The sequence below is a fragment of the Thermobia domestica genome, chromosome 12 (genome assembly GCF_964235325.1).
Source record: "Thermobia domestica chromosome 12, izTheDome1.hap1.1, whole genome shotgun sequence".
Lineage (NCBI taxonomy): Eukaryota > Metazoa > Arthropoda > Insecta > Zygentoma > Lepismatidae > Thermobia > Thermobia domestica.
The window spans coordinates 7,034,852-7,060,805 of NC_137465.1; the positions used below are offsets into that span (position 1 = coordinate 7,034,852).

Consider the following 25,954-nt stretch of genomic DNA (forward strand, 5'->3'; position numbering starts at 1 on the left):
ATAATTAAACGACGTATATTTGCGTATGTGTACTAATGTATGTATAATAGTGTATGTTAAATAATTATGTACATGACACTATAACTGGATATTAATTCAGTTGTGTTATTCTTATGAAATAAATAAATTAATTAATTATTTAACACAATCATTGCAATTAAAATACAATAAGAAAATACGTTCGAGACTTTGTGTTATGTACTTACTTCAATGATAGTTTGGCCAAGAAAGTCATCGGATTCCCTGGTTAATTTTTGTCTTAATTTTGATTTTAAATCATTATCTTCATCCCACACTCTGACTTTGATTCTGTCTGATGAGTTGTGACATTCACTGAAGAGAATAAAAAGGAAACGTAATGATCACTTGTGGCTAAAATAAGACTATGAAAGACATAGTAGACTAATAACTTATTACATTGACCTAGGAATTGAACGGTTAATAGTAAATTCGAGTTGTTGAGTTGATTTTAGTTTAGCGTCCCTTTCAGCAGCGAGGCTATATGAGACGTGGACCTACTGATTAACGTGGAATCCGAACCACATGAGCTCCCGCCGGGAATCGAACCCGGGCCTCCCACGCCAAAGGCGCGTACGCTAACCGCTTAGCCACGGAGGAGCTCCAATAGTAAATTCGAATTATTACTTGTAATAACTAAATAACTAAATTGAATTATCCAAATAAATACTCTTCTGAAATTTTAAAAGACATAATACAACACAAGAAATGGTCCAATTGATATTATAAGACATATATAATAAACAAAATGATGTATTTTAGTATAAAATTTTTTACATACAGAGTGACCACGAAGTCCCGTTACCTTTTGATAAATGCTAATGTAAGTTTTCTCTTTACCCCTTTATGATGCTAATGTAAGGTTTTCCATTGTTTCAGATTGTGTGAATGATTATTGATACTTCCAGTTACAATATTGAAGAACGTGTTATTGCAAATTGTTGGATCATGAAAGAAACCACACAGGTAAGACACTAGCAGAAGTGCTTTCAGACTTTCGGACAAGGTTTCGACGAGATCCTCTCCCGAAACAAACACTTTTACTATGGGAACGGAAACTATTCGCCACAGGAAGTGTGAAGGATAAGGAAAGAAGTGGCACACTGTCAACACGAGCAGAAACATGTCGTTTCGTCGTGGCGTCCGTGGAGAGATCACTGTAGAAGTCGACGCGTAAGTGATCTCTGGAACTGAATATACCCGGTCGACTATGCAAAAGCACATGATACAAGACTTAGGCCTGCACTCATATCGACTTACCCCGTGCAAGAATTATTGGACACAGAAATGGATTGGAGAGTAGAGGCATGTGCGGAACTCCTTCAGACATTCGACACAATACCAAAGCGCGGCAAAGTAATTTCAACCGATAAGTGTGTAATTTACAGAAGTTCTCGCGCATGCAATGTGGTCTTTTGGTCCAAGGACAATCCACTCTTTTATGAAGAGTTGGAAAGAATTCCCTGCATGTGATGTTATTGACAGACGTGGAGAGCAGACGTGTGTTTGAGCTGTTCTTCTTCGACGGTGTTGTGAATAACCAGCGATATCTGGACATGTTGCAGAACTGGTTTGTTTCTCTCTTGGAAGAGCACAGAATTATATGCCCTCGCCGTACAGAAATACCTTACGGAAGTCTTTCCTGGGCGTTGGATTGCTTGTGATAGTTTGGATCTGCTTGAACCACTTGTCTGGCTATCACGAAGCCCAGGCCTCACCACCTGTGATAATGCGCTATGGGTGTTCATAAAGGACATCGTTGCACAAAACCATTACGATACCACTGCCGAACTGACAGACGCTGTGAAGCAAGCTTTCATTCAAGTAACCCTGCAATGCTCCGCAAAATGTCGCACAGAACCTGGCAGCGTATTATCCTTTGTCATGAGAATGACGGTCGACAGACTGATCCTTTGGACACTTAATGTTCCATTCCATTCCATTCCATTTGGCATCTGTAAAATGCCGTGTAGTTTGGCCCAAACATAGATTCAAATGGCCTGTTCCCTATAAATGTCCAAAATAGGATTGTATTAATTATATTGTAACACATTTGAATGCTAGAGGAAAAAAACTGGGAGTTTAAACGGTTTTTTTTTTGTTGTTGTTGTTGTTGTTGAAACGTGCAAGTTAGTTCTTCAAATTCTCATGATCATGCTGTTACAAATTGATTGTAGTGGCAATAGTTATTTCCCAGACTTTCCAAGTATTTGAAGTGATTTAGATATATCTATGTAACACCTTATACATCATTTCATTTTATTTATTTATTTATATTTATAGATTTAAGTTATTGTCCTGTATAAACTGTAAGAGTCTTTTAATAAGTATCCAATTTCTTGAGGTGATTATCATTTCAACTGTGATTGGGAACGTGTAGAAGCTATTCAATACATGTATTATAAACTCTTTTCTTTTGTTCTGTAATAGTTCACAGTAGAATATTAAATGATTTAGATTGCCAATTTCTTTTCCGCACCAACAAATATTTGTATCTTTTTTCCTTATACAGAACAGTTTTTTTTGGAGTTAAAGCTGTGTTGAATATTATTCGGTAAAATAGCACAATTTTCGATCTGGACCACATACTTAATACTTTCCAATTGTTAAGTTCCAAATTATCCGCTAATCTCCAGTAGTACTTGCCAGGACCTTCTCTATTTTTCTTTTTCCATTGGGTAGTTAATGTTTCTATTTTGTTTTTGATAATATTTTTGAAATTATAGTAAGGAATTTGTATGTTAGTTTTGATGCCTGAATTAGCTGCAGCTTTACTTAATTGGTCTACTGATTCATTATATTCTATGTTTACATGAGCTTTGGTGTACATTAAAATAGTATTGAATTCATTGGATTGTAATGATTGAAATAATTTTTTAATTAATAAAATATTCCAAGAAGTTTGAATATTCCATCTTGTATTATTCAGTGCAGTAATAACACTCAAAGCATCCGTACATATACATGCATGTTTAAGATTGAGTTTTTTGATAAGTAAAAATGCTTGTCTTATGGCGAAGGCTTCGCCTTCAAATACAGACATGTTACAAGGTAGTTTGTATAGTTTCTGTATACATAATTGCGGAATCAATAAGGCTGCGCCGACTTGTTTATTTTTTTGTTTTGATGCATCAGTAAATATAAGTATATATTCTTTAGGAAGAGAATCTATTTAAAATTGCCAAATATTTTTATATATATTATGTAAATTTTCAAATTTATGATATTGTATATATTGTGGAATTACAGCTGGAATTTTTATTAAGTTTATATTGTAGTTGAATAAGTATGCTGGTATACTTGGAGCTTTTGCTATGCTATTTTGTAATTCTTTTATGTTCTTAAAAACAGTATAGATCCATGGCAATGATTTTTGATAAGGAAGTTTTTTACTTTGATTTATAATATCCATGTTTCCTAGTTTTTTAATTATAATTGAAGAAGTTTTTGCCATCCGAGAAAGTAAAAAATTTGCCGTCTGTTGGAATATTTTTATTTCTATCGGTACATTCATTGTAGCTTCTAAGATAGCATTCCTTGGACAAAAAGCTGGTTGAGATAATATTGTCTTAATCACATCATAATGAATTTGTTGAATTTTTGTGTAAAACATTGTATAATTAGTGTTATAAAACATGGAACCATATAAAATTCTAGCTGTTAATGTTTGTTGATTAATCATATTCAACACATGAGGTTGTATACCCCATTTTTTGGCACTCAAACTTTTCAATATATTATGATATTTAGTTGCTTCTTTGGTTAAATATTGAAGATGCGACTTCCAGGATAAGGTAGTATCAAGATTAAGTCCTAAATATTTCCAATGTTTCATAAATTTTAGTTGTTTGCCATTAATTCTTATTTGTGGTAAAATTTTTATACGTTTCTTTGTGAAAATTGTAAATGATGATTTTTCCCAATTTATATCCAATCCATTTTTAAAACTCCATTGGTGTATATTTTGCATATTGTGTTGCATTTTTTCTACTCCAATTTTTAGATTTTCCACTATTTCGTATGTAACCAGGTCATCAGCATATAAGAAAGTATTTGTAGTTTTATTCAACACATTAATAAGATCTAACATGAAGAGATTAAAAAGAGTTGGACTTAGTTTACTACCTTGTAACAGACCAGTAGAGGTACGTCTAGATTTTGAATAAGAATTGTTCAACTTAATATGTACATGTCTATCATATAATAAATTGTAAATAAGTAATATGAACTGTTGCGGAATATGTAGTTTAGATAATTTGGAAATTAATAAATTTAGATTTATAGAGTCATAAGCTTTTTGAAAATCCACACTAATCAAAATAAGATATTTCTTTTGTTGGAAAGCTCTCCATATATCAATAATCAGAGGGCCGATAGAGTCAAAAGTTGAGCTACTTTTACGAAATCCTGTGATATTGTCTGGTAACAAGTGATTATACTCTATGTACCATTGTAAACGATTTAACATCAGTTGTTCGAAAATTTTAAGGCTGCAAGAGAGTAGAGCTATTGGTCTATAGTTTGTAGCAATATGACTTGGTTTATTAGGTTTAAGAATTGGCACGATGATCGATTTTTTCCATATTTCAGGTATGTTACCTGTTTTCCAAACTGAATTTAAAGAATTTAGGAATATTCTTTTTGCTTCTAACGGTAGGTTTATGTAATGGAAGTATTGAAATCCATCTATACCTGGAGAGGTGTTCTTCTTGGTAGTTTTAAACACCACTTCCAATTCTTCTAATTTAAAAAGCTCATCATCATTAAGTTCTTGCTTATTTTGTAAGTTAGTTATTATTAAATTATTTGAATTAACAAAATCAGGAGTTAACATAGCATGAAATTGATGTATCCAATCGTTTTTTGTTGAATTCCAAGTACTTGTTACAGATTTTATAGAGTTTTTAATAAGTTGGGAATGTAAAAATTTCCAAATTTTCATTCTAGGCGTTTGAAATGATAAATTGTCACAAAATTCTTTCCAGTGCTTTCTTTTAATTTTATTTAAGATGATTTTTGTTACTGCCTTACTATTGAGATAAAGTCTAAAGTCTTGAGGAGTTTTTGTACTAATAAATTGCAAAAAAGCCGCTTTTCTTTTATTAATTGCTTGTTGTGCTTCACGGTTCCACCAACTAGGTTTGGCTTGTGGTATAGACTTAAAGGAATTTTTCAGTTTGTGACTCTGTATCAATTCTTCATTTTTTGATCTCGCTACAGCTTGCGTTAATATTTGGTTTAACTTAGATATCGAGTAATTGTAATTATTAGATTTATTTAAGTTTTCTGAAATAAAATGTTGATACTTATTCCAATTAATTTCTTTACTAATTTTATTTATTTTGGATGTGAAATCATTGTTATTTGAATTCTGATTAGAAGATACTTTTTCTAGAAATGGGTGAGTGATCGTCAGAATAGGGCGATGGTCACTTCCTAATGGATCAAAGTAGACAGACCAGTGTGTTAAAATGTAATATTGAATTCTACAGATAGTTATGTCAGGAACACTATTACCTTCCATAGTAATACGAGTTGCAGTACCATCATTTAGACAAAGATAAGGATATTCAGTTAAGGTTTGGTTAAGTATTTTACCAGCAGTATTCCCTTTGGATGCTCCCCATACTAAGGATTGGGTGTTACAATCTCCCATCAAATAATCAATCTTGTTATTTATTAACAGTTCTTTCCAGAATTGTGGTTGCGGTGTAATATCAGGCGGTATATAAATATTAACAAATTTAGTATTATTTATCTCAAAACCAGTTATTTGTATATCACTATATGTATTACTTAAAGCTATATTGAAAGTACGAAAAGGAATATTTTTCTTGATACATGTAGCTAAACCACCATATCCATCATCCCTTAAGTGTTCAATGATAATGTAGTTATGTAATTTCAAAGAAAATTTTGGTTTTGCCCAAGTTTCCTGTAAAAGTAAGATGTCCGGAGAAAAATATTTTATTAAATGTAGAATTGCATATTTTTTATTGTAAATACTCTGACAGTTCCACTGTAGAATTTTCAAACTTTGTTTATGCTCCATAATTAAATTAAAAAAAAAAAAAACCTTTTTTTTTTTTTACCGGCACGTGAATTAGTTTGAAAGTATTGAATTGAATAGCAGATAAAATTGCTGCGATAATTGTTCCATATGTTCAGTTGTTACATTACAATTTAAGGACATTAGTATGTTACCTAGTAACTGTTTAATTGCAAATAATGTTTTTGAGTTTACCGAATCTATATCGGTTTTCTTTTCCGAATTTTCCGTAGATTTTTGAGAATTATATTTACTTGATTTTTGAATTGGAACCACTGCTGTATTCAAACATTGCTCAAAGGACGTAGGATTGCATTGATTTTGAGTTACATACAAAGGGAATTTTTCTTGGCAACGTGGGTTATTATCGTTAGTAATACATTTCAATTCACACAATTGTTGAGGATTTTGATCCATCATTGTATGTCTGTTTCTATAAGCAGTTACCACTGATTCAAATTGTCCGCTCGTACTAGCTGATGAAAAATCGTAACCCTTGCGTTCACAGTATTTCCCATTATTACCAGTAAATTTACCACTAGTTTCTTCCGTACTTTTCCTCCTTTTCCAGGGAGGAGTTTCTTGTTCAGTCAGTTTAGGTTTTTTTCTGTAGTTTGGAATGTTTACAGCATTTGTATCTTTATTTTGTATTGTTTGAGCTGAAGCTCTGTTCTGAGAGTGGATGATGACATTTTCCGATGCTTTGATAGTTATATTACTTGCATTCCATTTCCTTGAATCTGAATTTAATTTACCAACTTGCATATTTGCTTCATTGAATGAAATATGTTGTGTAGCCATTATTGACATGATTTGTTTTTGACGAGCCCTTTCCGGACACTCAACATTATCCGCTTCGTGCGGTAGACCACAGTGAAAACATTTTATTACATTAGAGCATTGTGATGATGCATGAGATTGAGCACAAGTTTTGCAAATGGAATTTTTAGCTTTACAAGTACGGGAAGTGTGACCGTATCGTAGGCACAAATGACATTGTCTTATAGCCGGTATATACGTTTCCACTTGCAATCTTAAGAAGAAAACTTTAATGTGGAGTGGTAGTTGTTGCGAATTGAAAGTTATTATTATTGTAGAAGTTGGGATTTTTTCACCTTCATGTGACCTGTATATGCGTTTAATTGAGATTATTGGAACATCAGAAACTATTTCTTGTAGTAGTTCCTCTACCGGTACTTCCGGATCAACCTCTTTTACTACCCCCGTTGTATAAATTGCAAAATTTGGTATATATGCCATCCAATTTTGTGATTTTAATATTGGGTGAGTTAGAAAAGCATTTGCTGCTTTCGCAGAATTAAAAGAGACTTTTAATAAATTTTTTCCGATTTTTTTGAAAGTAGTAATACCTTCTACTGAAGCTAAATAGAGTTTACGGCTAATTGCCATTACATGTTTCGTTCCCAGATCCTCTTGATTCGATTTTATGAAAACATAATAAGGTGCTACATGTTCTTCCGTGTAACGATTTTCTAAAGAAGTGTTTGTATTTACAAAATCACCATAAGACTTTAAATGATCCATCTCATTATATTCTTTCTTGTCTAAACTTACTTTTTTTAGCTTTGAAATGGTTTTGTTATTTGCATTATCAGTAATTTCCATTTCTGATGAATTGTCGGATATTTCTTTGTCTTTGGAGTTTGTTGGTTCTAAGTTCATAGTATCATTAAATTGGTTATCCGCCATCTTAATAATTACTTACAAGAATTACAGATTATACACTTAAAATACACAATCAATGTCACTTAAACTCTTAACCCTAAACACTAAAAGGAAATTAAACTATTGCCATCATAAATACCAAATCAACATGCACATAAGAACGTAAAAGTATTGCTGAGATCTCACCCGATTGCAAAATTCAGGATTCCTGTTAGGCTTATGCAGTCACTATTAGGAATCCTCACAGTTTTGGGTTTCACAACTTCACTTTTACACCCTCCCCACTTCCACTTCAGTTTCTGGGTATGTAGGTGAACTTCAGATCACTTAATATTGTATATTGAGATAATTAACTACACTAAATAATAAATATGGCAACATATATTCGCTACGTTATATAATAGTTTGATTTCACGTTCGCCATCTTGTCACGTCCTCCCCACTTAATGTTTCCTATCTCAATAAAACTTCTCGAAAGTATTGTTGTTCATGTCATTCAGTTCTTTCTGTGTAGTTATTTGCGTATATTTAGTAGTTTTATGTTACTTTCAGGGGAAACGGAACATTGTGGCCAACTTTTACATTAAGACATATGTTTCATTTAACATATTATTTGTACATAATCAATATTTAGTACGCGTCTGCTTCTTGCTTTGAACTCTTCGATTATACTCATTTGAGGATCTTTTATTTGCGTGCGATTATTGGTCTCTAAACAATAGAAATAGGCATGATTGTTTCACTAGACCATATTACAGTGACTACACAATATGCTATAAGTAATATTTAAAATTATACTAAAAAAAAAAAAAGTTAGGGGATTGAAATTTTAAAAAATAAAGACTAAAAAGAAACACACTTAATATGTACTTACAAAAGTTTTTGCGTTTTAGGTTTAACGTAGATAACTGCAATCATTTATTATTATTATTATTATTATTATTATTATTATTATTATTATTATTATTATTATTATTATTATTATTATTATTATTATTATTATTATTATTATTTTAATAACAATAATGTTATGTAAAATTTTCGTACTGTGCAGTTGCTACCCCTCGACTTGATTAATGGACGAAGGTATCATACACATTTAGCTTTATATATATTTTTTATTTCTTATTTTTATTTCTTCTCTAAAATCATCTGAAAAACTTGAGGTTATGTTATGTTAAAAATTTTTATATATTCAGACGAATACGATAATATCCTTTACACTTACATTTTAAAGTTTAAGTTTAATTTTAAGAACCTATTAGTTCTCAATGAAGACCATTTTATGTTTATTGTCAATACATTACGGTACTTACAAGTAAAACTTCTCGTTCCATACAGGATTCAACTCTTGAGGCATTGTACGCGTCCTTTTCTTAACCTTGCCCACCTGAACAGTTACATAAGGATCGGAAGTGCCACTTTTATCTTTAGCTATCAATCCTTGGGCACATATCACTATAATGAGAGAACACACAAAACTTAGAACATTCGAAACTAACAAGTCAGTCACAATCCTATGTGAGAGTTTTCATCACAACATAGAAAAGATTCGCATTTTTCTCTTTCAAGCTGGAAAAATACGATCAAAAATTATCATTTCACAAATTAAAAGCAAGTGCGTGATTTTAATGTGTATCTTTAATGTTGTTAATTTGTAACAAAAAATTTCACTAAGTGGATATTTGTATTCTGTTAAGTTTTCATAATGTGATTGTAAGCAAATTGTTTTTGTTTCTTTTTTTACATTAAGGAGTTAAGTAAGCTGTTCATATGCAAAAGTTTTTAAGTGATGATCTATGTTAAAAGTGTTTTGACTGGAAATGTATAAATACATTTGGTTTCAAACATTTATTGTTTGCACGTAATTGTGATTGTTGGTGCACATAGTTGAAAAAAAAGTTTTTCCTTTCCTGTATTCAATTTTTTTTGGTGAGATTTGTGTAACGTGAAGTGTGTTGAAGTATAAAGAACACACACAAAGAACAAACTTACATGCAACGAAGATAAAAGCTTAACATTTTTTTTTCTAGGTCTAGACTGAAGAAAGTCGGAAAACGTTATTTGTTTTCTTGCAGCGAATATTTCTCACGTGACTCAACGAATTCATAAATTTCCAGTCCATTAATAATATTATGGTCGTAACAAGCTAATGAATAATATTAATATTAACACTTATGATTAAGAAAATTACGTTACAAGTGTTAATACAAAATTGAAGTGGTTATATATAACAAAAACTCAAAAACTTCGTTTGATGCCATGTAAGATTTCCAAAATCTACTTAAATACGATTCAAAATAAGTCAGCAGTTCAATCGCTCAAGAAAAATGTTACAAATCAAGTAGCTCTTTACCATACATATATATTTTTTGTTTCAAAAAATACGCATCAAAAAGCAATAAAAGTTTTGTTTTAAAATAAATAAATATTGAAAAACTCTACAATACTTGTACTTTTGTAGAAAAAAGCCAAAATAGATCATAAGATGTGTTTATTATTGAAAAAGTAAGCCAATCAATTAATCTACTCAAATACTTTCAAAAATAAAATGGCATACCATTAAAAGAATACTGATAGAAGTAAGCTACATGCCTAATATATTTACTTCTATAATAAATACTAATGTCTAATTTTATTTGGTAATATTAGGTAATAATACAGCATTACAATTCAAATTTTTTGCATGCTGAATGCATTCGGTAGAGAGTTCTATTGTAGTAGCATGTAACTATTTTTTTAAAAAATAAATTTTTGTACAAAAAAAAAAAAAATTAACAAGTGAGAATTATATTTGTTATGATTATTTTCTACTTAAGAATTGCAAAAGACTCAGTGCTAGACCCAGACCGAACAAATATAGCATACAAGATAACACGATAGATTTACATATAGAAAGACAGACTACAGGATACAGTTTCTGCAATTAACCTACAAAAACAGGCATTGTTTTTAAAAGCTACGTGTAGAAGACAGAAGACGAAAAATAAGTCAAAAAAGTGAGAAAAGTGGTAATAAAAATAATTGTACAGTTCTGAGAAAAAAGAGCTGATCAAGGTTAATGTTCTTGCTATTGGAAGAAGTAACAGAGCAGTCGTCTATAGAGAAGTTTGGTGCAGGTTCATGTCAGTTTATTTCTTATTTTTTGGATTTTTTTTCATTTTTTTTATTTCGTTTTGTTGGCCATAGGGTACCTGTTATAGCGATCTTGCATGACCATTTGGACGTTCCTTCTAATACGATATCTTCTGCTTGTTCAATTGAATCAATATGAGTGTCAGGATCCACTGAAAAGGTGGTTCTGTGGAAAGACAAAAACACCAAAAACACACCACATCAATACACTTAAAAGATAGGAGCATCCATCGAACCATACAGGCAACGTATTCGAAAGAAAAAAAAAAGTTGAAGAGAGAGGGGTAGGAAAACTGAGGCGTGTCGAAAGTTGTCTTACAAAAATAGAATTCCTTCCTATTACTACGGCTTTCTTAAATCTCAGAAGACAAGTAGTGAATAGGAACAGTAATCAACAAAAGTACATGCCGACTCCTCATATGTGTCTTATTGTCAATTAATCAGCAACGAATAAATTTACAGAAATTTGAGTACAGTTTCAGCTTTATCACAGAGAGTTATGTGCCCTCTACGTCAGAAAGAAACTTCTTCAAATTTTATCTATTCGTTCTGAATTTATTTGGCAAAAAAACACGTATGAAGGTGAGCATCTATATTTGCTGGTGACTATACCAACATTTTCTAATATCTCATTATTTTCCTCCCCGTTAAAACGTCACGAAAAAAAGAAATACCACACTCCACCTAACAAAAAAATATGTTGTTGGAAAAGTGTATCCATTTTAATTTATTGTTTTGAAAATCGTATCTAAAAACCAAAAGAAAAATCACTCCAAGGAAAAACAAAATGGACACACTTGTTCCCTTGTACATCCCAAACAGGACATAGAGAGGATAACATAACAAACCTGTAATTGCTATTTTGGCAGACCACTTGCTCGTACCATCTAATACGGACTGTTTCACAGCTTTCATGTGGCCGATATGACTTTTTTCTTCCACTCCAAATACAGCCCTGTATTATTCAGGAGATAAAATAAGGAATATCGTTTAGTTTGGGGATTTTAGAACATCATACGGTAAGATAACGTTCTTGTTAGAAAAAGAAAATTGTTAGAGTACAGATGAAATGAAAAGTTATGTATTACCACAAAACAAAAATGAAGAAAAGAAAGAAAAAATGACAAAGAAAATACTAAGATAACCAAAAAAACAAAATAGTAATAAATTAAAAACAAATAAACACAAAACTAGAATCATGTTTAAGAGATCTTTTCTTTATCTTTTAGTAGTCAGATTATATATTGTTTTTCATAAGAACAAATTTAAGTAGTACATAAATAAAAAGAATAACAGGCGGTCATGCAATGCTCGTTTTTTTTTTTTAAATATTTCTTCTTGGTACAACATGCTATAGCCTTATAAGCTCCCTGTTGTTACAGCATGCATGTCATGTGGAGATTTCGTATTAGTCATGATAGCTGTGAGATACTTGAAAATAAGAATGGCCAAGTATGTTTTTAATGTTTTTTGATCTGCCAGAATGCATAATACTATCTAAAAATGCTGAATGATAAGTAAGCATTGCTTATTTTCTTTTTAAATATATATATATATTGAAGTATATATATTTAAATTCTAAAAAAAATGCTATGCTACGCTATATAAAATGGCATAAACCCAAATAAAATGCTTTTTCTGCCTGAAGCATACTAGTTTCTAAAAATTTTTTTGACTTAAAAATTATTTTTTCTATTATATTTTGCTTCTTATGTAGCAGAAAAGCAAACTTTTTTAGGATAGGGATAGCTGCAACAAATTCAAACATATATACCTAAATATAACTTATATAATAAAAGAAAAATGATTATAACATCCTGAGGAAAATCTAGCTATATATTTTCTACACAATAAGAGTTTAAATTATCTATGTTGCCAGGTAAATTTGGCAACTTTCTTGATCTATATCTGCATTTGGTAGTTGCTCTAAAACCTGAAAATGCTTATGTATACAAATGTATCTGAGGATTACGATTAACCAATACAAACCTTACATCGAAGTGAAATGTACTGTTCGGCAATGAACTATCTTGCTTCTTGAAAAATATCTTGTATAGCCATGTTCATGGAGTCTTAACATTGTGTTCCCTGACAATAAATTCTTTTCATAAGCTTTTTATTGATTTTGGTTATGTTGTTAGCCAGAGAAGAAAAGTGCTATTTACAAGTATTAGCAACAAAAGGGAAGATTCGACAAAAGGTGTAGTTTATCAGTTATTATTTTGACGATAATTATAAATATTTCGTTACGAATCCAAGCAAATGAACGTTAGATTTAAATTATTATTATTGAATGTAATATGGAAGGGAGCCTTTTCAGATCTTTAAAACATTACGTTTAATTTTCGTATGCACATATTTAAGCGTAAATGTCTCCTTGAAATTTTTAATTCCAACTGAATGCTTCATGTAATTAAAATGAAATCAAACTTCCTGGATTTTATATACTTAGGAATGTATATATTTTTTGACTTTTAACTCAATTTTAGAAAATAATGAGAATAACATATGAAATTTTTGTTAGTAAACTCAGAACGGATATGTTTCTTGGAACGTAACATACATGATCTGCTTTCCATATCATGTACAGTGAAAGCTTAAATAGATAATACCAGAAGAAGCCAAAAAGTAAAGGGACTTTCACAATTTCTCGCATTAGGATTTGGTAACACTGCTAAGTGTCCAGCGCTAAATTAGTGTCGTCTGCAACTTGCCATTCTTATTCCCGCGTTATTCGTCGGAGTGTAGCAGACCGTTGAACATGGCAGCTCCATTGTCGATCTGCACCAAGGTGGAAATGAGGGCAGTGATTCACTTTTTGTTTGCGAAAGGTGTTAAACCTGCGGAAGTTATTCACCGAATGCAAGCGCAGTATGGTGACAGCTGTTTATCGCGAAGCAAGATCCTGCAAATTTTCAAAGAACTTCTTAATGTGATGAGAAAAGATCGGGCAGACCATCGACGTGAACGACTGAGAACAATTTGAAAGTCGTTGAAGGTATGGTGATGGAAAACAGATGAATCACAGTGAACGAAATCGCCAATACTTTACACATCAGTCATGGTTCAGCGTATTTCTTTTTACACAACAGGCTACATTTTCGGAAAGTGTGTGTAAGGTGAATCCCGAAAGAATTGTTAGTGCAGCATAAGGTACAAAGATTGGACATCTCTCGTAAACATTTGGCTCGTTATCGTTGCGAGGGAGATGGTTTTTTTTTTTTTTTTTTTTTTTTTTTTTTTTTTTTTTTTTTTTTTACAGCAAATTGTTACTGTAGTTGAAACTTGGGTACATCATCACTAACCGGAAAGTAAGACTGCGAGCATGGTTTGGAAACACCCATCATCATCAGAAGAAGATTTGCAATCGATGCAGTAGTCATTGATACGGTGCAAAATTGGTTATAGGTGCAACCGCAAAACTTTTTTTTTTCCCGACGGAATAAGAAAAAAAACTTATGAAACGTTGAGAAAAGTGCGTTGAATTGCAGGGAGATTATGTAGAAAAATAATGTATGTTTCAGTTTTCTGTCATTAGAATAAATGTACCTTTTCTCAAGTGTGTTGAAGTGCAGGGAGATTATGTAGAAAAATAATGTATGTTTCAGATTTCTGTCATTAGAATAAATGTACCTTTTCTCAAGTGTGTTGAAGTGCAGGGAGATTATGTAGAAAAATAATGTATGTTTCAGATTTCTGTCATTAGAATAAAGGTACCTTTTCTCAAGTGTGTTGAAGTGCAGGGAGATTATGTAGAAAAATAATGTATGTTTCAGTTTTCTGTCATTAGAATAAATGTACCTTTTCTCAAGTGTGTTGAAGTGCAGGGAGATTATGTAGAAAAATAATGTATGTTTCAGTTTTCTGTCATTAGAATAAATGTACCTTTTCTCAAGTGTGTTGAAGTGCAGGGAGATTATGTAGAAAAATAATGTATGTTTCAGTTTTCTGTCATTAGAATAAATGTACCTTTTCTCAAGTGTGTTGAAGTGCAGGGAGATTATGTAGAAAAATAATATATGTTTCAGTTTTCTATCATTAGAATAAATGTACCTTTTCTCAAGTGTGTTGAAGTGCAGGGAGATTATGTAGAAAAATAATGTATGTTTCAGATTTCTGTCATTAGAATAAAGGTACCTTTTCTCAAGTGTGTTGAAGTGCAGGAAAATTATGTAGAAAAATAATGTATGTTTCAGTTTTCTATCATTAGAATAAATGTATCTTTTCTTAAGTCCATTCATTTTTTGACTTCTCCTCGTACATGGTTGTGAAACGCATTATACGTATTATGTAAATATTAAGTAGAGATTTGGATTTAGAAATTGCAGTATTTCAATTGAACTTTACAGCAAATATTTACAAAAATTGTCTTGTTAAATAAGATGACTTTCCTTATTAAGTTATCACTTTGAAAAAACAACTAAATTTTAATATTTTTGTAAATTTTGTTTTATCTTGCTCCAATAATGTTTCGAAAAAAAAAAATAAATAAAAAGAGATTTTCAAACGTAAATTAATAGCAAATTACAAATACTGGATAGATTGAACATAAAGGTTTAGAGATTATCTTTTTCGTTTTAGATACAAAAAGAACAAGCATATAGACACTGAAAGTAAAGAAGCCAGATTAAAATATTAACAATTTATCATATTTTATTCCAGTTATGTTTTCAGAAACTAAAATTAACATTTAGTTCATACTCAAAGGGGTGACTTATGTATTACATCAAATATGAAACAATTTTCTTAATATAAATACAAGTGCTGTAGATACTGATTGCAAATAAAAAGTAGTAAAAAAAGTTTATTTTAGACTATTATTTTGCGCACTGCAAGAAATTAAGTGGCAGAAAATTGTCATTTAAGTTTTCAACTAATAGCGTTACGTTCTACTTCGTGAAATTTAATACGAAGATCAGAAAGCAAAAACTAATTTATTTTAAAATATTACATTTATTTTTAAAAGTCAGCATCAACTCGTTAGATGAAGTTTTTAAAGAGCTTTATACATGAAAAGTACCATTACAAAAATGCAGTCTTGCGGCATACTCAAGAGGAGAGGTTCCGAAGGTGTCAGTCTGCGATTTTGCTCAAATTTTGCACATAGATAGTACCCCACCAGAAAGCAATAAATCTGAAACCGTTCACGGTACCACGTAATACAACTCGAGATATAGGGGTTTGTATCTGAAAAATAAGCTAATAAAGAAGCATGGTATCCATGTAGTCCGTCGGCATCCCTAAAGGTCTGAAACGGTGAAGCAGCTGTCAAAATCGGAAAGCACCTATTTCATCATTTCAAAAGTGCCCCGTATCGAGGCAAAAACATTTGTCCCAGGGTCCCCCGGAGGGTCCCAGGCCGGATCCAACTCAAAATTTGCAAATGGCAAGTGGAATCAAGTAGTATATCATTTTAAAGTATCGCTAAAAGAAAGAAGATGAAAAGAGTCTCGAGTCTCTATGCTAAAGACTCGTGTTCTAGATGGTAAGACATCCTTCATTGAAAACTCAGTGGTCCCCCTAGGAATCTGAAACGGTGAAACAGATATCAGAACAGGAAAATACATTTTCATCATTTTAAAATATAACGTACCGAGGTAAAAAGTTTTGCCCCAGGTCCCCGGAGTGTCCCAGACGTAGAATGTAACATTAGTGATGTAATAAGCCTACAATGTGGCACTTTTTTCCGTGGTGCATTCTACTTTTGCAACGATAAGTGTTTACCTATTCTGATATCGGTTTCATAGTTTCAGATTTCTAGAAGTGGCCACAGAGTTTTCAATGAAAGATTTATTACCATCTTGATCGATTGCTATTTTGCACAAGTTAAGCATAGAGACTCGAGACTTAAAATTTTCTTTCTTTTAGCAATACTTTTAAATGATATACTACTTGATTCCCCTTGCCATTTGCACATTTTGAGTAGGATCCCGCCTGGGACCCTCCAGGGGACCCTGGGGCAAATGTTCTTACCTTGATACGGGGTACTTTTGAAATGATGAAATACGTGTTTTCCGGTTTTGACATCTGTTTCATCATTTCAGATTTTTAGGGGTACCAGCGGACTTCATGGATACCATGCTCCTTCATTAGCTTATTTTTTCAGATACAAACCCCTATATCTCGAATTCTATTAGGTGGTACCGTGAACTGTTTCAGCTTTATTGCTTTCTGGTGGGATACTATCTATGTGCAAAATTTAAGCAAAATCGCAGACTGACACCTTCGCAGACTCTCTTTATCAGTGAAAAATTCTACAAGTTAAAAATGATAATTTACGAATTAAAGTAAAATTAAGAAGTTTATATTTCATAAGCTGAAAATAGTTAATATTCGACAAGGAACAAAAATAAAGTGTTTAAATTTCTCATATTTGTACACAACAACGTACATTATATACACATCTTTTTGTTATATATACATTTATTTACCAGTTACTACTATAATTGATCTCTATAGTTAAAACAAGGTTAAAAGTTAGCGATAGTGTATCATAAAATTTTAGAGTTGTAAACAGTTTCGCGTATGTGTGTCCTTTTTGTAAAGCTGTGTGAAATAAATATTTCATAAACTATTAACTATACAGGGTGTTTCAAAAATGTGTAACAGTATTTTGGGGACAGATTCCTCATGTCAAAATAAGAAAAAACGTTCATATGGACATGTACTCAAAAGTGAATAGTTTCGGAGTTATAGGGTGCCAAAATGTGAAACAAGTGAACTTTAAAAGTTCATAGCTCCACTACTATGGGACCTATCGTAATCGGGTCAAGATATCACTGAAGAACTGATATGTGAACTATCCAAATATCCATGTTTAAGAATGTTCCAGTACTTACACATCAACTTTTAGAGAGGTAAGTGCAGAGTGATCAAGTACTTCCAAACAGCCTTTCTAAAAATGATTGTGCAAGTACCGGAGGTTCTGAAAGATGGATATTTGGGTAGTTCACATGCTAGTTTCTCAGTGATGTCTTGATCCTACTACGATCGTTCCTATCGTAGTGGAACTATGGACCTTTAAAATTCATTTTTTCATGTTTTCGGCATCCTATAACTAAGAAACTATACACTTTCGATTACAGGTCCACATGAGCATTTTTTGTTATTTTGATGGGAATTTATTCCCAAAAGATTGTGACAAACTTTTGTAACACCCAGTATAAGTATTAAATGAACAACATTATTATTTAAACACAAATGAAAAATCGAATTGTCAGTGTAACAATGAATGAATAATAAAAATATTATTGCAGTTATATAATTGACAGAAATAACTGTTATTTTGAAACTGCTCAAAAAATTATTGAATTAATTACATTTGAAAAGTTATAAAAACATTAAATAGGTTTTGACTACATACATTAATTTATCATTTACTCACTTGTAAAAATAGCACATAATTGGATTCTTTGTATATACTTTCTCAACGAAATGTAAAATTAAACGAGATATAACATTTCACTCTGTTAATCTTTAAAATCAAATTTTATCGTTGTCCTAGCTAATATAAAGAATGCCGCACTTCCTGCTGGCATATTTCGCTATAAATAATGCTTAAGAACTCTTATTTCTTTACCTGATAAGTTCAAATATTTCCGGTTTTTCTCTTTCCCTTTGCTTCATTCTTTCCTTCATCGCTGTTATGATGCTATTAGCCTTATCTTCAGCTCCATGCTTTGAACTTTTTTCTGCCGCTCCTAGAATAGAGGACGCACGTTACTATTCATTCCCGAAGTTTTAACCACTTAACGTAAAAGGACGAGTATACTCGTCTTTTTTATTTTTTATCGAAAAACTAAAACGACGAATATACTCGTCCTAGTTTCCGTTAACCTGTTCTCCTTTTAAAAGGTTGAATATACACGTTTTCTAATGTTTCTTTATGTTTCCACCAGATAGTGCTGCTGAAGAAATCATTTACTCATCTCATTGTTGAGTCGTCAACAATGAACACTATCACCACCATTTATAATGTTCTTATGTGAATATTGTAATAAAGTAATAAAAAAATTACATTAAAAATGGAACAACTTTCGGTTGAAAATCTGTACGTTAAGAGGTTAATGCAAACTTCATTGTATAACGCTTTCTATGATGCAGTTGATAATAATTGCAGTGTTGCCAAAATAACATTTCCCCTAAAGTCTAAGTTAAGGCAGCGACTAGAGGAACGAACTCAACTGCATTTGATTATATATCATGTTGTCTTGGAAACCTGTGAACTACTTTTCGAATAATAGTTGTATTTAGTTTGTAATAAACAAAATAGTTTTAACATACTGTTATTAAAATTAAATAATAATGTTATTTAGACAAGTAGTTCACAGACTTTCAAAACAACATGATACGTAATCAAATGCAGTTGAGTTCGTTCCTCTAGTCATTGTTTTAACTTAGATTTTGGAGGAAATGTTATTCTGGCAACGCTGTAATTCCTACGGATGGCAAAACTGGAAATTCTTGAGGTTCATATTTTGTGTTGTAGAATAATATAATATCGATGATTGTGGTAAGTTGTATTTTATTATTTCCTTTCACTTATGAAAAACAAGCAAAAGAAAAATGTCAAATTTTGTATTATTTTTAGTATGTCAGACTCTTCAAGCTACAAAAGATAACCAAAAATAAGGAATTCAGGAAAGTCGCTTGAAATATATTGATAAAAGGTACATTTTACAGTACAGAGAGATACATGGCAACAAATCTAAAAAGTTGAAATTAAATTAAGTTTTTTTTTCTTCATAAAACTGTGTACTGATATATTTAATCCAAAATTGTGTAAAACATTGTAACCCTTATGCAATCATAACTGTATAAAACTTTGTACAGTATTGTAAGTTTCTGTGCAGTATTGTAACTTTGTACAGTATTGTAACACAATGATTCTTTGTGTTTATATCCTTATCATATGTGATCTTGTAAGGTTTAGTTTACATGTCCCTACCATATATGGAGTGTTTCAAAACAACACCAACAACGTTTGGGAGGTGATTCCTGACACCAAGATAAGACACAAAGTACAGACCAACCTGGATGCACAAATGCTTCCTTTCGGGGTTATAGGCTACTGAAAACATTAACAAAAAAAAAAAAAAAAAAAAAAAAAAAAAAAAAAATTAAAGGTCCATAGCTCCAAAACTATGGGACCTATCGTAGTCGGGTCAAGACTTTATTTAGGAACTAGTATGTGCCCTATCCAAATATCCAAGTGTCAGAATCCTGCAGTACTTCCGCAACAATTTTTATAGAGGTAGTTGGAGAGTACTTTAAATTATATGTCCGTAGGCAAACTCCCTCTATAAAAATTGCTTCGTGAGTACTTTAGGAATCTGAAACATGTATTTTTGGATAGCGCACATATTAATTGCTAAGTGAAGTCTTGACCCGACTACGGTAGGTCTTATACTATTGGAACTATGGATCTTCAAAGTTCCTTTTTTCATGTTTTCGGCAGCCTATAACTCCGAAAGAAAGCATTTGTACACCCAGGCTGGTCTATATTTGTGTTATCTTGGTGCCAGAAATCACCTTTCAAACGTTGTTAGTGTTGTTTTGAAACACCCTGTATTAATGCGCAATGAACGTCGATAGAACACAATAAGGTGAATAGAGATGAAAAAGCGTTTCATATTTCCTAGCTTAATACATTGCACATGATCTATCTAAGAAAGAATGACTAAATTATTTAAATACCAGCATTGAGGTAAAACAAAATAAATGCGATTTCTTCTACAAAGTTATATCCTAATGATAAGCTATCTTAGTTAAGATTTTGTTTTAAATAATAGGCCCTGCAAATAAGATTAGCACTGCTTTCAATGGCTAGTTTGAGATAAATATGTCGTCTTATACTCCACCTGATGTAATCTATTATTTTATAAATTTTCACCCACTTGCTAGATATGATTAGCGAATGTGGAAAAAATTCCATGACCCTTTAAATTATAACAACTTCAGAAGTTGTTGCTTAGAAATTATCAGCTCAAGAAGGTAAACAACGTACATAGGTAATGAGGAGGATCATACAATTTAGAATTACAATATGACAAATAACATGATTACAATTGAACACAACTTAAGAGAATATACAGGGTGATTATAATTAAAGTCCCACTTTCAAAATGAAAAAAAAAAAAAAAAAAAAAAACTGGTCAGAATGACTTCAAATTTGAACTGAATATACTTGAAGAAGGGGAAAACTGTATGGAATAAGAAAGAAAATCTTCCAAATTATATCAATAGATGATGCTGTAAGCGAAGTACTATGCAAAGTAAAAAACACTCATTCGCTCGACACATTGCATTTTTTTAAAATAAGAACACTAGGTATGTGGCGTTTTCGTCATATTGCATCTGAGGAGCTTGTCATGCGTCTCTCAATGAAGAATCGCATTCTGGTGCCGTGGTGGATGGGCTTTCCACTAACAGTGGCACAACTGTTAAATGACTTGAAAGTCATTATTTTTTTCCCGTCACAAAACCGAAATAATCATGCACATGGAACAGTACAGTTGGTTTAATGTGCAACTCATGCGAAAACCATCGTATTTCGATTCAAAATGTCACTTGTAGCCGAATCCAATTTCGTTATGCCATCTATTGATACACTTTGGAACATTTTACTCTTATGCCATACCATTTCACCCTTCTTCAAGTATATTCAGTTCAAATTTGAAGTCATTCTGACCAGTGGTTCTTGTTTTACAGCATGTTGAAAGTGAGATTTTAATTATAATCACCCTGTACATAGATATTCTAAAATTATACATATTTATTCTTATGTGTCAGTTCATCATCATAGGTATTCTGCCTTTGTTGGCAGGTCACTTGCCGCAGCTGAGAAGCTTCCATGCTCCACGGTCCTCCGCTAACTTCTTCGTCTTCGCGTATGATCTTTCTGTTTTTATATCATCCATTAATTGTAGTCTCCTTCGCCCCCTCCCTCTCTTTCCCGACACCATACCCTCTAGGACGTCCCTCATGATACAATCTCTTCTTAGGCAATGTCCCAACCAGTTTCTCTTCCTCTTCCTAATAATATCTAAAAGTGTTCTTTTCTCACCCACCATTTCTAACACTCTCTCATTCGTTTTGCGCTCGACCCAACTAATTCTTTCCATTCTTCTCCACACCCACATTTCGAAGGCTTCCAGTCGATTTTCATCACCTTTACGTAATGTCCACGTTTCCGCCCCATACAGTACAACACTCCACACCAAGCATTTTATGAGTCTTTTTCTCAACTCTTTATTCAAGGTCCCACAAAACAGACTTTTCTTCCTCCTAAAGGCTTCTTTGGCCATTCCTATCCTTGCTTTTATTTCACGTTCGCAGTTCATGTCATTACTAAGAATACTACCCAGATATCGAAAACTATTCACTTGTTCTATTTTCTCCCCTCCTACTTTTATATTTGACACAGACCCCTTCGTTCCAATCACCATGGCTTTTGTCTTTCTAACATTTATTTTCATCTCATATTCTTTAAAGCCCTTTCTCATTTTTTCTAACATTTTATTGATTTCCTTTTCAGATTCTGCAACAAGCGCTATATCGTCTGCAAATCTTATGCATCTAATCATTCTACCTCCTACCGAAATGCCAACATCATCATGTAAACTCTTTTTCACTATCTCTTCTTGATAGACATTAAATAGTGTTGGCGAGAGGCAGCATCCTTCTCGAATTCCCCTTCCAATTGCACTCTCTTCCGTCAGTTCTTCCCCTATCCTAACACTTACTTGTTGGATCATGTATAAGTTTCTTATAAGTCTTCTATCTTTCCATTCTAACCCTATCTTCCTTAGAACTCCCAACAACAATTCCCAATTCACGCGGTCAAAAGCCTTTTCTAGATCAATAAATATAACATACACCTCTTTCCCTTTTTCTATAAATCTTTCACCGATCGCCCTTAATAATCCAATTGCATCTCTTGTGCCCTTGCCTCTTCTGAACCCGAACTGCTCCTCCTCAACTTCTTTATTTGTTCTTTCATATAACCTTCTGTTCAGTATTCGGAGCAGAATTTTAGCTGCATGAGATATGAGACTAATAGTTCTATAATCCTCACATCTCTTTGGGTTCGATTTCTTAGCCATCGGTATCATGATCGTTTTCAGAAAGTCTTTTGGCCATTCTCCTGTTTCATATATTTCGTTGCATAGTCGGAACAATTCTTTCTTTCCCTTGTCTCCTATATTTTTTAATGAATTCGATTGGTATGTTATCTATTCCGGTTGCCTTCCCATTCCTAATCTCGGATATAGCCTTTTCAAACTCATCCCTAAGAATACTAAATCCTTTATCATCCTCGCCTACTTCATTTTCTACTTCAACATTTAGGCTACACGGTCTATCCCTACTCTCATATAAGTCTTCAATGTATTCTTTCCACCTTCCTATGACCTCATTTCTCTCGCTGACTACCTTCCCATTCTTATTTTCTACTGCCATCATAATACCCCCTTGTTTCCTCCGAAATTCCATAGATTTCACCTCCTTGTACATTTCCTCATATTTCCCAACTCTTTCTAATTCTTCTATGTCCTCGCATTTTCTTTTGTAAAACTCTTCCCTCGCTCTGTCTGTTTTTCTTCGTAATTCATTATTTAACTTTCTGTACATCTTTCTGCCCTCTTCTGTATCAACCTGTTTCCACATCTTCCTCTCTCTCATTTTCTGTAACATCTGCTCTGTAACCCATGGTTTCTTAGCAGTTTTGTGTTCGCGGTAACCTACTGCTTCTTCTGCGGTTTGCTGTAAGCAACGTTTAATATGTTCCCACCGTGCGTTACTACCTGCACCTATTCTTTCCTCGTTTGAACATTTTTCTTCGAATTTTTTAACGAAAAGATTTCTTATTTCCTCGTTTTTCAATTTCTCAGTATTCAACACTTTGTTACCTACTTTTCTTCTGCGTACATTTTTCAGTTGAATATCTACTTCGGCCAGCACAAGATTATGATCGGAGAAAATATCAGCCCCGGGAAGGGTCTTCGCGTTCTTTAAACTATCCCGATACCTGTCCTGAATCATAACATAGTCTATCTGATATCTTCCGCCGTCTATTGGTGATTTCCATGTATATCTTCTTCTCTTGGGCTGATTGAACCATGTGTTCCCAATTACTAGTGAATTCTGTCTACAGAAATTCACCAGTCCCTCTCCCCTTTCATTTCTTTCGCCTAAACCATATTTGCTTACGATACTACCTTCCTGTTTTTCTCCCACAACTGCATTGAAATCTCCCATTAGAATTATGCATGCACCTTTCTTCTCCCTATCTATAATTTCTTCTATTTTCTCATAATTTTCCTCTACTTCTTCATTTGCATGCGAAGTCGTCGGTGCATATGTCTGTATCACCACTAGATCCTTCGTTTTTCCTTTAAGTCTTAACATCATAACTCTATCATCAATAAATTCTACTTTCACTACTTTCTCTTTTAAGCTATTGTCAGTGTCAGTTATAGCTATTGAAATAATGAATGTAGAAAGTTTTTGTTTCTGGTATATATTGAAAAAGAAGATTTCCAATTGTGAATTAGATTACTATAATACGAAGTGTAGGAACATTCAAAGACAGTGACAAAGCTCATGAAATTAAGAAATAAAGCAGCTGATTTAACGAACGACGTGTGCAAGATGGGAATAATGATCTTCCAAATTCTTAGAAGATATGATTTTATAAGGTAAATTCAACTTGGTAATGATACTTGATAGCTGAACATGGCTCTACCTGGACTAGAACACCAGCGAATTTAGGTTTTAGTCATGCTTTCATTTAGTCGAGTACTTAGCGATCGTATTTTGATGCAAGTGGTTCCGAATTTGGTACCCAGTACAGATAGTACAGTGGATTATCGCATAATTTAGCTTAATCATTGAAAGAATTAAGTGAAAATATATAAATTTATTTAAACCAAATTATTTATTTAAATATTGACATGTAAATAGGGTAAATAAAACCTACTTTCAATGCTTGCGAGAGTATATCCATAAGCAATGGCAAAAAGCATAGTGCTAAAGTGAATTTTGAGACGAAACAAACTAACATGATTGGAAAAATCTTAACACTTCCATGTACCTCACAGAAGTTATTCACACATTCTAAGTTGACCAGCCAGCTCACACAAAAACTTTAAAAGAATCCTCGACTTTCAATCTATATTTTCGATGTAGTATGACTGCCGACAAAGAATAGCATGATTCCATTATCCAAAGTGCTGTTTACATACGTTCACTATATTGGATCAAACTGTAACCCTTAGCACAGCATAAAGGCTTAGTTCAATTTTAGCTGGTCGGCCTCTTTTAGAATAGAAAACTTCTGTTTCTCTCCACTAGTTGTGTTCTGATATTTTTTTTTTTTTTTTTTAATATAAGAGAAAAGTGCCTCTACAGGCTTTACATTTAAATGTGATTATTGCAATATAAAAGACTAGAACTTTCCCATTTTTTGAGATTAATAAATGTAATTTAATAATGAATCAGTTGAGAATGCTCCAAGAGCATTGCCAGAACGAACTTAAAAAGAATTAATTTTTCTTATTAACTTCTACAGGACTTATACCAATTGTTCTATGTGTACTTTATTATTATACTCATTAAACAATTCTTGTAATATATATATATCCATTTATAATTTTCTTGAGTACTAAATTTTTTCCACATGTTTTGTTTAAGAGAACATGTTAAAATGTTCTACGATATATTGTTTTACGAAGATACATGTTCAAAATGGAGGACCCAAAAATGAAAAATTCGCTAAATATCATCTACCTGTGACTTACAGTTCCCGAGATATGGCTCCTTAACTCTCCCGAAATACGAACATTTTTGGCCAATATCTTGGGAAGGTAAGTGACGCGGAAAATTCCATAACTTTTTTTTTCGTAGTTTTTGATACTCTATCGAATGGAGGACTCAAAATTGAAAAAAAAATCGCAAATTCATTCATTTATTCGTTCATTCTTTTATTCATCCATGTCGTACATTATTGGTCAGAGACCAGTACATAGGACTTGTCAAATAATAAGAAGACATTTCAATATAATTGAT

At 32.4% G+C, this 25,954-nt stretch overlaps 1 protein-coding gene across 5 annotated transcripts in view; it reads right to left on the reverse strand.

Annotated features, from left to right (window-relative positions):
* Window positions 1-25,954, reverse strand: part of unc-13 (protein unc13 homolog) — a 529,021-nt gene that overhangs the window by 91,589 nt on the left and 411,478 nt on the right. For 3 of the 5 annotated variants that reach the window (XM_081733413.1, XM_081733415.1, XM_081733416.1), the window contains exons 7-10: window positions 18,468-18,588; window positions 11,737-11,843; window positions 9,070-9,211; window positions 207-333 (exon numbers count right to left, since the gene is read on the reverse strand). In XM_081733413.1, coding sequence (XP_081589539.1) covers window positions 207-333; window positions 9,070-9,211; window positions 11,737-11,843; window positions 18,468-18,588 — 497 coding nt within the window. Of the gene's footprint in view, window positions 1-206; window positions 334-9,069; window positions 9,212-10,947; window positions 11,055-11,736; window positions 11,844-18,467; window positions 18,589-25,954 lie in introns of all 5 variants that reach the window. The other 2 variants (XM_081733417.1, XM_081733414.1) reach the window with 1 other exon arrangement.